The 12,855-nt window shown below is 43.2% G+C and overlaps 1 protein-coding gene and 1 pseudogene across 1 annotated transcript; one reads left to right on the forward strand and one right to left on the reverse strand.

Moving 5' to 3' along the window:
• Positions 1-1,942: 1,942 nt before the first annotated feature.
• LOC116887841 lies at positions 1,943-12,560 on the reverse strand (annotated as a pseudogene).
• LOC116888915 (igE-binding protein-like) lies at positions 3,893-4,974 on the forward strand (the record flags this gene model as incomplete). The annotated part of the gene is given in 2 exon segments (XM_032890165.1): positions 3,893-4,511; positions 4,514-4,974. Coding segments are annotated over 2 exon segments (1,080 nt in total), but the record flags the coding sequence as incomplete, so codon positions are not given.
• Positions 12,561-12,855: the final 295 nt, after the last annotated feature.

Genomic DNA, 12,855 nt, shown 5'->3' on the forward strand with positions numbered 1-12,855 from the left:
AGACAGCCATGACTGTGTTAAGGGTTCTATAAATTACGCTTATGTATTACTCCCTTCTGATTGTTGATCCTTTTTAAAAGCAGTGTAAACCTTTAGCCACCTGAGCAGGCAGTCATTGATCACATCTGCAGCTACCCTAACACACTTGTGATGACTAAATGGAAAATGTAGAGAAATAAGTCACTTTAAATCATCAATGTCCTCAAACCCCGGAGAGAAGGATATCAAAAGATAGTACATCTAACCTGATGTGTCACAGCCATATCTCCTGAAAACATTGAGAGGTGTGAAGCCAGTAAAACTGTTTGATCTATTTTGAAGAAAGCTGATGTGAATTTTGCAATCACTGTTTTTCAGTCTCTCACTTTTGAATTTTTGTGTCTGCTTGTTGCATTCTTGAGGACATTCTGCATTATCATTCATTTTATGTCTTTTCCTGAGAGAATTATGTTGGCGTATTTCTAGGAAAAAACTAAAATTAACATTATCTGACCCTTTTTTTTGAAGTCTTCCTTATTTATGTCCTTGGGATTATTATGATTGGATGCAGATATGACTCCAGGAATCTTACTGGTATATCTGACCCAGAACAAACACAAACAGTGCAATTGGTATAGGATTAACAGAGATAGATGACAACCCCTGATAGAACAGGACATTAATTTACTGATTCAAGGCTTCCCTTTACAACACACTTGGAGCTCTCTGAAAGTATAATTTAAAGATAGAGGGTCATATAGTGTATACTGACTAGAGCAATAGAGCCTAGTTAATAAGAGGTATTGACAAAATACATTTTTCTCTTTATAATATAGATGAGGAATCATATAATAAAAGAAATTAGATGCTACTATTTGCTATTCATAAAAATACTCTTTCAGATAATTTCTGTTTTTCTTGGTGCTTTAAAACTAGAAATACCACTGGTCTAAAATGAAGCTGTCATATAAAATATTTGTTGTGGAAAAGAAAACCTTTAGTGTCTTTAAATTGGAAACATCAGAATGATAATAAAAATAAAATGTGTTCTGATTCTACTTTCCAATTGTGGCTTAATTCATAACCCTGGACATATAATGAAAAATCAAACACATAATCTCTACTTGTTGAATACTCATTAGTCTGTCTTTGTTCTTGGAAACCTGTATAAATAATCAATCTGGTTGCCAGTCAGTCAGAGCTGCAGAAACAGACTAATTGCTAGTCAATCAGAGACTTGAAATTCCGTGACCATAAGGTCCTGACACTTTCGCTTGTTTTGCTGGCTTTCTTTCCATTGCTGAATTAGAACATCAGTTCCCTCCACCATCTCTCTAGATTCAAGGGAGTGATTCATTACTTCTGTGGGAGCACTTGTTCACTCTTTGATACTGAGTAGATCCCGGGCATTATTTGGAACATAGCAGAATTCAGTCTAATAATCTAACTTTAAAAGGGCTTCCATACGCATGAATTGTGCCCAAATCCTACCCGGTTTCCCCACAGGGAACATTTTACTTCATCACAACATATTGGAAATGATTGGGCATTTCAGAAAGTGCCATATGGTGGGAGGATTGCGAGAAGTAAAAATAATCAGCCAAGAGTTTGTCTTCCTTTATTAAAGAAAGCAGAACTTTCAGCAGTACTAACACACTGGTAGTACTGCTCTGCATACAAGACATACTAGGTGATAATTGCCCCCAATCTGATGAATGCTTAAATGCCTGTGTGGTGTTTTTATTTAAAAACAAACCTCTAACCTAGGTTTGGTTCTATGATTTATGCCTGAACACATCATCTTGGAATGCAGAGTTTAGGATGTGAATACCTTTAAGGAAGGCAGCACCGTCACCATGAAGAAGAAGATAAAAGCTTCAGACATGCCCTGAAAAGCAATGTGATATTTTATTCTGAATATTTGCATGATTACAGTAGCACTGTGCAGGTGTAGGAAATTTTGTCAGGGAGTCTCCTGGCACTTTTTTCAAACAGCAGCACTCTCATTATGGACATGTCATCAGCCTGTTTAGAACCATGCTGAGCATTCAGATTACTCTGAGCTTTCAATGACCTGATCTCAAAGAGGAATATAATCACGCCAGTGAGTGACAAGGTAGTAGTCAGAAGTATTATTGGAAACACTTAAGTGCTGTGTTTCTTTATCAGGGCTTCTTTCTTAACTGGAACGTTTGGTGGAAAATCAAGGGTGGTTTTGCCATAGAGATCTACTACATGATTCCAGGTCACAGAAATAACAATACAAAGGCTACTGATGATCAGAATTAAGACAGAGCCACTATCTGAATATCAGGGACTGAGGTTTTGATTATGATGACCTGTGAGGAGCTGTCCGAGGAGCTGTCCTCACAGATGTGAGGAGCTGTCCGAGGAGCTGTCCTTACATACTCCATTACAAGATGGCACCAGCATCTGGCAGAACGCACCTAGTAAAAAGGGCAATACGCAGGCGCCTGGTAACTTCCCTACTCGAAGGGACACGTACGTTATGGTACGTCATCTGGCATAATTGGCAGCGACCAGTCAGAGAGTGACACGTCCTAGGCGAGGATAGTTTCCTATATAAGGGACGGTTATTCCTCACTCGGCGTCTCCGCATTGTAAGCTTATGCTCTCCCTCTCAAGACGCAGTAAAGCTTTTTCTGTAGAAGGATCCTGTGTGTGCCGCGTCGTTCCTGCTGGCGAGACGTAGCGCGGGACATCTGGTGCCAAAAACCCGGGAAAGACCTCGCCATCGTCAGCACCTTCGGAGATCCCTTGGCGACAAGGAGGATTCAGAACTACAGGTAGATACGTTCGGAGAGGCAGCCCTCTCTTGGACTTTGGTCTGGGGTTGTCACCGCCTTGGGAAGGATTTGTTGAGGCTATAGTATTTGTCCTGGGAGCCACCCTACTCTTTATGTTCTGTTTTCACCGTTTTCGCTGTTAAAAGGACGATCACAGCAGCTGAAGGCGCGTCTCAGTCTCTCGTATATAAGTGAGCTTCACGCAGCTCCCTTTTACCTTCGATTTTGACTGTTGAGGAGCAAGGACGCGATAAGGCCGACGTAGATAAGCGGCACCGTCCGGGGAGGCGCGTGTAAGACTCCCATACATAAGAGAGCAGCGTGTCTGTCTCTACCCTTTCACCTCACGCCTTGTCAGACGGACGTAGATAAGCCGCCGGCGTTCCTGGCCCATCATGGGATCCTCACAGTCTGTGGTCACGGCCTTGGAAACAGTGTTAAAGCAGAGGGACATCAAAATTGGAGGAGGAACACTTAAAAACTTTGTGAAGGAGGTGGAGAGGGTGGCCCCTTGGTTTGCCTGTTCAGGCTCGTTTACGATTGCCTCATGGAACAAACTTGGAAAAGACCTTGACAGAAAATTGGCGGAAGAGGATCTGTGCCTAGGGACCAAAGCTATATGGAAGCTGGTTAAGAATTGTTTAAAGGATGAAACATGTAAGGCAGCAGTAATAGAAGGACAGGCCACTCTCGAGGTAGTCCGAGAAAGTCTGTCAGAAACCGAACGTAGTGAGAGGTTGGGCGCGCGCAAGAAAAAAGACGTCCTAAGAAAGAAAAAGTGCCCTCCGGTAAGTCCATGAGACAAGGGGGCGTTGAAATTTTCAGATTCCAGCACTTCCTCCTCTACACATAAACCAGGAGGGGGAGCCAGCCTATACCCTGTGAAAGAGCTAGAAGCGCTGAACCTCGACAGTTCTGAAAGCTCTGAAAATAAAACCTTAGACTCAGAGGAGGAGGCTGAGCTAGATGAGGAAGCAGCTAAATATGAGGAGGAAAGATATTACCCCGATGAATGTAGGGGAAGTAATAGAAGCCTTCTAGCACGGCCGCCACCAACGGCGCCCCCTCCATATGAGACACGCTCACACGCCTTCTCACTAGTCCCCGAGAAGGTGAGAAGAAAGCTGAGTATGACATTTCCTATCTTTGAGACTCTGGAGGGAGGACGGGTCCATGCCCCTGTTGAATATAATCAGATTAAGGAATTAGCAGAATCAGTTAGAAAGTATGGAGTCACGGCCAACTTTACTCTAACACAACTCGACAGGTTGGCCATGACAGCATTGACACCAGCTGATTGGCAGATGATTGCTAAGGCAGCCCTTGCCAGCATGGGCCAATACATGGAATGGAAAGCGCTCTGGTATGAGGCAGCCCAAACACAGGCCAGAGCGAATGCTACGGCCTTAATACCTGAGCAACAAGAATGGACTTTTGAACTCTTAACAGGACAGGGCTGCTTTGCAGCTGATCAGTCTGCTTACCACTGGGGCGCCTATGCTCAGGTCTCCAGCACGGCTTTTAGAGCCTGGAAGGCACTGTCCAGGAGAGGAGGGATTGATAATCAACTTACAAAAATCGTTCAGGGACCCCAGGAAAATTTCTCAGATTTTGTAGCTAGAATGACAGAGGCTGCAGGACGAATCTTTGGCGATCCTGAACAAGCAGCACCACTAATAGAACAGCTCGTTTTTGAGCAAGCCACCCAGGAGTGCCGAACAGCCATAGCCCCCGAAGAAATAAAGGGCTACAGGATTGGCTTAGAGTTTGCAGGAACTTGGAGGCCCTTACTAACTCAGGCCTGGCGGCTGCCATTCTCCAGTTCCAGCGACGCCCCGTTAAAGGGACGGATAAAAGATCATGCTTTCAATGTGGGAAAACAGGCCATCTAAAAAGAGACTGCAGGATGACAAAAAGAGACAGGGGGTCTGTAACCCTCTGTGTCCGATGTGGCAAAGGCTACCATAGGGCTGACCAGTGCCGATCAGTGAGAGACATTAAAGGCAAACTACTCCCTCCTTTGGAGACTCGACCTAATGAGATGTCAAAAAACGGGCTGGTGGGCCCCCGGTCCCAGGGCCCTCAAAGATATGGGAACCGCTTTCACAGGGCCACGACCCCGGCAGAGGAGGTCCCCCAAGAGCCGACACAAAATTGGACCTGCGTGCCGCCTCAGACTTCTTTCTAATGCCCCAGATGGGCATTCAGCCAATTCCTGCTCAGACTGTGGGGCCTCTACCCCAGGAACCATAGGCCTTGTTCTTGGGAGAGGATCTCTCACCCTACAAGGACTGATAGTCCATCCAGGCCTTGTTGAAGCTCAGTGCTCTCTTGATGTTCAGATTCTTTGTTCAAGTCCCGATGGGGTTTTTTCCATAAGTAAAGGAGATAGAATAGCACAGTTATTACTCCTTCTGTGCTCCCAGGCCACGATACAGGATATCAAGGGACCCATGGGGTCCACTGGTCATGATTCGGCATATTTGGTGGTTCACCTTAACAACCGCCCAAAATTGAGCTTAGAAATTAATGGAAAGAAATTCGAAGGCATACTGGATACTGGGGCTGATAAAAGTATAATTTCCTCAAAATGGTGGCCTCAATCATGGCCTACCACAAAATCTTCTCACTCGCTACAAGGATTAGGCTACCAGTCATGCCCTATGATCAGCTCTGCCACTCTAACTTGGACAACTGCCGATGGCCGACAGGGACAATTTATTCCTTATGTACTTCCCCTGCCTGTTAATCTTTGGGGGAGGGATGTTATGCAGACCATGGGACTGACCTTATCTAATGAATACCCCCCACAAGTGGCCCACATGATGTCAAGGATGGGCTATAAGGAAGGGAAAGGCCTAGGGCGATTAGAACAGGGTTGTCTCACGCCCATTGAACGGATCGCCAACCCCCATAAACAAGGCCTGGGTTTTTCCTAGGCGCCATTGGGGCAGCACGACCCATACCATGGAGGACGAAGGACACGGTGTGGGTTCCCCAATGGCCATTAACCTCTGAGAAATTACAGGCAGCTACAGGACTGGTGGATGAACAATTAAGATTGGGACATTTGGAGCCCTCCACCTCTCCTTGGAACACCCCAATTTTTGTAATAAGGAAAAAATCAGGAAAATGGCGACTACTCCATGACTTGAGGGCCATTAACGATCAGATGGAATCCCTTGGACCCATTCAGCGGGGCCTTCCTATACTCTCGGCCCTACAAAAAGATTGGAATTTGGTAATAATAGATATCAAGGATTGTTTTTTCTCTATTCTGCTTTACCCCCCAGATAGGCCCAGGTTTGCTTTTACTGTCCCATCAATTAATCATACTGAACCTGATAAAAGATACCAGTGGAAGGTCCTACCTCAGGGCATGGCCAACAGCCCTACGATGTGTCAGTTATATGTTCAGGAAGCCCTCAAACCAGTCAGGGAGACCTATCCAAATTTACTGTTAATCCATTACATGGATGATATATTGATGTGTCATAAAGACTTAGAATTACTCAAACAAGCCTATTCCTTATTACAAAAAACCCTTAAACAATGGGACTTACATATTGCTACAGAAAAGGTCCAAATTGCTGACACAGGTCATTTTCTAGGATCCATTATTTTCCCTGATAAGATTATACCCCAGAAACTGGAAATCCGTAGAGACCACCTCCATACTCTTAATGACTTTCAGAAGCTCTTGGGAGATATCAACTGGTTGAGACCATTTTTGAAAATCCCTTCCGCGGAATTAAAACCTTTGTTCGAAATATTGGAAGGGGACGGCCACATCACCTCCCCTCGTGTGCTAACTCCCGCTGCAACCAAGGCCTTACTAAAAGTAGAAGATGCCATAAAACAGGCCCAATTGCAACGCATTGATTGGTCTCTACCTTTTTCACTCTGTGTACTAGATACCAAGGATTTACCCACTGCAGTTTTATGGCAACAAGGTCCACTGTTATGGATCCATCCACATGCTTCCCCTGTGAAGATTATTGATTGGTATCCAGCTGCAGTAGCACATCTGGCTATTAAGGGCCTAAAAGCTGCCATCTGTCATTTTGGGACTCCACCCCAATCCTTGATTATCCCATATACACCCTACCAGGTCCAAACTCTAGCCGCTACCTCTGATGATTGGGCAGTGCTGCTCACATCCTTTACAGGGAAGATAGATAATCATTATCCTAAACACCCCCTATTGTGTTTTGCAAAATCACAACCTATTGTTTTCCTCGCGTCACATCCACAGACCATTAAAGGAGGGATAACGGTGTATATCGGATGGGTCAAAAACAGGGGTGGGAGCATATGTGGTAAACTCCCAAGTATTCTCACGACAATATTTTGAAACCTCACCCCAAGTGGTAGAATGCCTAGTGGTCATGGAGGTCATTGAAAAATTCCAGGTTCCTCTAAATATTGTTTCAGATTCCTCCTATGTGGTTAATGCTGTTAGTATTCTTGAAACCGCCGGTATAATTAAAACCACTAGTAAGGTGGCAGATATTTTCCGAAAAATCCAAATTATCCTATTAAATAGAAGATTCCCTGTATACATTACTCATATCACGGGCCCATTCTGGACTCCTGGCCCAATGAGTTCAGAGAATGATTTGGCTGACAAAGCCACAAAAATGATAGCTGTGGCCCTGGCCTCTCCTTTAGAGGCCGCTAAAAGCCTTTCATGGCAATTTCCATGTCACCTCAGAAACTTTACGCCCCGCTTCTCTATAACTAGAAAAGAGGCACGTGATATAGTCACCCAATGCCAACAGTGCTGCCAGTTCCTCCCAGTTCCTCACATCGGGTCAACCCGAGAGGAATACAGCCATTGCAAATCTGGCAAATGGATGTGACTCATAATTCTACTTTTGGAAAATTACAGTATGTGCATGTATCTATAGACACATGTTCTGGCATTCTACATGCCACCCCACTTACAGGAGAAAAAACAACACATGTCATTCAGCACTGCCTTGAAGCATGGAGTGCTTGGGGAAAGCCAAAATGTGTAAAACTGACAATGGCCCCCCTACACATCTCAAAAATTCCGTCAGTTTTGTGCTCAGATGCAGGTTACCCACCTGGCCGGGCCTGCCCTACAACCCTCAGGACAGGGAATCATAGAGCGTGCTCATCGGACGCTCAAATCATATTTAATAAAACAAAGAAGGGGAATTATGATAGAACTCCCCAAACTCCCCGAGTGGCCACTGCTCTGGCCCTTTTTACCTTAAATTTTTTAAATCTTGATGAAGCTGGACAAACAGCGTCTGAGCGACATTGCTCAGAGCCCAAGAGGACAAAAGAATTAGTCAAATGGAAGGATGTATTAACAAATGAATGGAAAGGCCCAGATCCTGTTTTAATAAGATCCAGGGGAGCTGTCTGTGTTTTTCCACAGGACAATGAAAATCCCATATGGATCCCAGGACGACTTACTCGGAGCATCACAGCAAGTGATCAAGAAGGGACTGGGACTCCTGCACCTCCTCACTCTTCTTCCATGGATGCCAGCAACGGTGCAGGGCGAGCTACGATGGGGAATAATGTCAACCTTTCCACTCCCGAGGCCGGTGATGTACAACTAACAGGGATTTAGGGTTGGCCTATTTACCTAAGGATCAACAGGTTGAACGACTAAAAGAAAATAGGACTATTCCCCTTAAGGGCAGCCTTTGTTTTGGCATATTCAACAAAACATCTTTTGATCTCCCTTGCATTATGTTATGTAATCAATCTTCTGCTTGGTTAAGGGAGGCCACATGGGGAACTGGTGAGGAGGACATTGTGGCTAACGCCACAGTTCTCTATGGTGGTGGCCTTACATTGCGTTAGTGGTAGCTGCACTTACGCCCATGGTGATGCTACTTGGAGGAAAGGGCGAAAAGGGACGGTTGTCATTTTCCTGGACAGGGAACATCAAACCTGCTGCCTCTGTCTGGACAGCTACTCATATAAAATATCGCAGTAGTTACCCGCATGGCTCGCTTTAGCCCGATCCCTGTTGATGCCCCGGGGACCATGACCTTATTTAGAGGAAAAAGAGATTTTGGTACTTCTGCAATTATTGCTGGCATTATTGCTACGACAGCAGTCGCTGCCTCGGTTACTGCCTCGGCATTGGCCTTGTCAAATTCAGTACAGACAACCCAAACTATCAATGATTTATCGGCCACCGTCTCTGTGGCTCGGGACAGACAGGCCTCGGCCAATACTCAGATATAGGGAGGCCTTATGCTTGTCAACCAACGTATAGATGGCAATTAGACATTCTATGGCAACTGGCCCAGCTTGGCTATGAGCAAATACTCCCAGGCCTTTGTATCACCTCCATATAATATGACAAATTTACCCGAGCTGCTAATCTGTCTAAGAGTCTTTCACAGCATCTGTTACAGAATTGGACCTCGGAGTTTGAACAGACACTTCGGGAGCTGAGAGCGACCATCATTCAAGTAAATTCTACCCGACTGGACGTGTCTTTGACGGAGGGATTGTCGTCCTGGATCACCTCAGCAGTCTCTTATTTCAAGGAATGGGTGGGAGTGGGACTTTTTGGAGTGATCCTCTGCTGTGGATTAGTGTTACTCCTCTGGTTGCTTTGCAAATTGAGATCTGAAACAAGAAAGGACAAAGTAGTGATTGCCCAGGCGCTTGTAGCCCTTGAACAAGGAGCGTCAGCTGATATCTGGTTGACCATGCTCAAGCAACAGGTCGCCGGCTGGACAGCTCTTGCACTCCTAGAACCTCGGTTCATTGCACAGGATTAGAGTGTCCGGCTTGAGCAGCCCATGAGGGGTGACGAGCTTAGCATCGCACAGGGAAGTTCTACCAAATACGCTCCCTGGAAGGCATGTCATATTACATGAGGGTTTCTGCCCCAGTTTTCCCTCCCTCGAAAAATGGCAGTGCGATGGGTCGGGAGTGCCCTGGGTCCCAACAACAGCCTAAGGGTATCTCTCTTGTACAGGTTTGCCAACTTTGTACGAGGATATGACCTCTGTCTTCGCCCTCCTATATCTGGGTGTCCTGTTTGCTTAAAAAAACAGAAAAGGGGGAGATGTGAGGAGCTGTCCGAGGAGCTGTCCTCACAGATGTGAGGAGCTGTCCGAGGAGCTGTCCTTACATACTCCATTACAAGATGGCACCAGCATCTGGCAGAACGCACCTAGTAAAAAGGGCAATACGCAGGCGCCTGGTAACTTCCCTACTCGAAGGGACACGTACGTTATGGTACGTCATCTGGCATAATTGGCAGCGACCAGTCAGAGAGTGACACGTCCTAGGCGAGGATAGTTTCCTATATAAGGGACGGTTATTCCTCACTCGGCGTCTCCGCATTGTAAGCTTATGCTCTCCCTCTCAAGACGCAGTAAAGCTTTTTCTGTAGAAGGATCCTGTGTGTGCCGCGTCGTTCCTGCTGGCGAGACGTAGCTCGGGACAATGACCCTAATGGCTGCTGAGCTAAAAATCACAACAGCAGGTTTTATCAGCATTGCCATTAATATCAGATTCTGTGCACATTCAAATTCAGGTGAAATTGTCCAGGTCGAGTTGACAGGGCTGTGTACCAGAATTATGGTCTCAGTACCAGAGAATTTAAATTCCCAGTGGTAATAAGCTTCCCAGAGTCCAATGTAAACAAGCTGGACAACCTTATTGTTGAATTCCCAGAGGCGCCAGTATTTGCTGCTTGCAAGAATTATTCCAAACCCTGAAGATAATAGACTTCAAAGGAAGCCAATAACTCTGAATATCCACTCCTTCACCCCTGCAAATCTGAAGATGAGACAGTACAATTATAGAATCAAGCAGGAACACAAATGTGAAAAACTGAATGAGTCATAGTATAAAGTTATGAAGTACACATTCCTTGCCCCTGTTATCTCCATGTTGTATTTCAATGAGCTATACATGTGTCAGAATTCTACACACTTGTTAGGTATAAATAAGAAAGCTTGAGATCTGTGATTGTGGCAGACATTTCCATTTTAATATGTTTGGACAATAATTTCACAGTGTCCTTCAAATATTGATATGTTACTGGTTCTTGACTATGTATTTTAATACTTAGTGTTAATGTTAAAATAAGAGTTTGAAGAATCATTTAAGGTGATGCTTCTTGCAGATCTCTTTGAAAAAGAGAAAAAAAAATTACAAAAAACCCCATTGTGTTTTACAGAGGAATGCTGAACTTATTGAAGATGATTATGACATGATACATACAGGATTACTTTAATGTCAGAATAATTCTTGAGAAGAAAGAGACAAAAGAATAACAATGCACACGGTATGCCCATTAATGTCAAAGCATGGCATAGCTGACTTCTTTAATACCAGAAATTATGAACATAAATGATAGAACAATGGGAATATTAAGTATATCAAGGCTGAAGAAGCAGATACTGTCATAATTCTGTAGATATTATCCTAATGGGTATGCATTTCTATAGAACAATATGTTTAATATTTCATAAATAAAATCAACATGAACGCAAATATAAATTTCTCATTGAAACTAGTTTGGTGTAAAAGTTCATGTTAGAATGCTTATTTCCTACCATATGTGAGGTGTAGAGGTGATTCATTATGTAATCAAAACTACAGTATGTATGTAAAGGATGAGGAATAATGAATACGTGCGTTCTGTATCTACTTTTTATACAGTATTGCACTTCGTGAAAATGAACTTCATTGTGCTGCTACATATAGTGTATCTAGAGGATTATTGCTGAGCCATTATCACCTTTGACTCAAAAATAACCTTTTATATTTTTAATATAAAATAACTTATATAGATCTTCTTTGGCCTATTCACCAAAACTCAGATGTCTGGAGTTCTTTAGAATTAATCTGAGTTCTTTATTCTACTACACTCACCTGTGTGTCTATGTTTGTGTTGGTACCATTTGGTTTTAACAACAGAGATGTGTGCTAGAACATGAAATCTGGTATAGTAAATTATCTGGGGATGCTATTTATGCTTAGGATACCTTTTAGTCTCTGTTATGTTCATGCTTCCATATGAATTTTTCTATTTTTTTTTATCAGAATGTACATAAGGATGATAAATATGTTATAACTTTGATTACCTTAATATATGAAGATTACTGTTATCCTAGAAATTATCATTTATTATATACTTAGAAAATTAGAAAAATTATAAGAACATTACAAACAATCAAAGAACATTTGAACATTAGAGGTCTGATCAAGAATAATAATTATGAAAAAATATATAAAAGAAAAATCTAATAATGCAAGCATTTCAAAGTGTATTTTAAATAAAAAGCACACACTTTAATTTATTCTTCACTGATTAATTTTTCTTCTTTGCATGGAGCATAGATCATTTTTTACTCAAATTACCATAAGACACTGTGGGCATTGTAATATAAAAAAACTCTTAAGAAATCTATCAACTTAATACTGGTAAAATAACTTTATGAAAGAAAGAAAGCATAAATAATTAGCCTTTCAGATAATTCATGACATTCTTTGTAGCTCTTTCTTTTTTTAAACTTATTGGCTTTATACTGAATAATTATAAATTTATACTTCAAATGTCAGCTCCTTTCAGGTTTTCCCATCCATTGACCCCCTTATCCCATCATGCTTCTAAGTATGTGACCCTCAAGTATCCATCCTTTCCCTCTTCCCCGCCATGAAATTCCACTACACTGGGGAATCCAGCATGACCAAGGGCTTCTCATCATACCAGTGCTCAACAAGGACAAACTCTGCTAGATATGCTGCTGGAGCCATGGATCTGTCCGTGTGTGAACTTTGGTGGTGGTGCTTTAGTCCATGGGTACTCTGGTTGGTTGGTATTTTTGTTCGTTTGATGTTGCAACAACCTTCAGCTCTTTTGTTCCTTTCTATATCTCTTCCAATGTGAACCCTGTTCTCAGTTCAATGGTTGGCTGCTAGCATTCTCCTCTGTAATTGTTATAGTCTGGCAGAGCCTCTCAGGAACACCTATATCAAGCTCCTGTCATAATGCACTTCTGGTATCAGCAGCAATACAATAACATTTGTGTTCGGTGGCTGTACGGATATG

The sequence above is a fragment of the Rattus rattus genome, chromosome X (assembly GCF_011064425.1).
Source record: "Rattus rattus isolate New Zealand chromosome X, Rrattus_CSIRO_v1, whole genome shotgun sequence".
Lineage (NCBI taxonomy): Eukaryota > Metazoa > Chordata > Mammalia > Rodentia > Muridae > Rattus > Rattus rattus.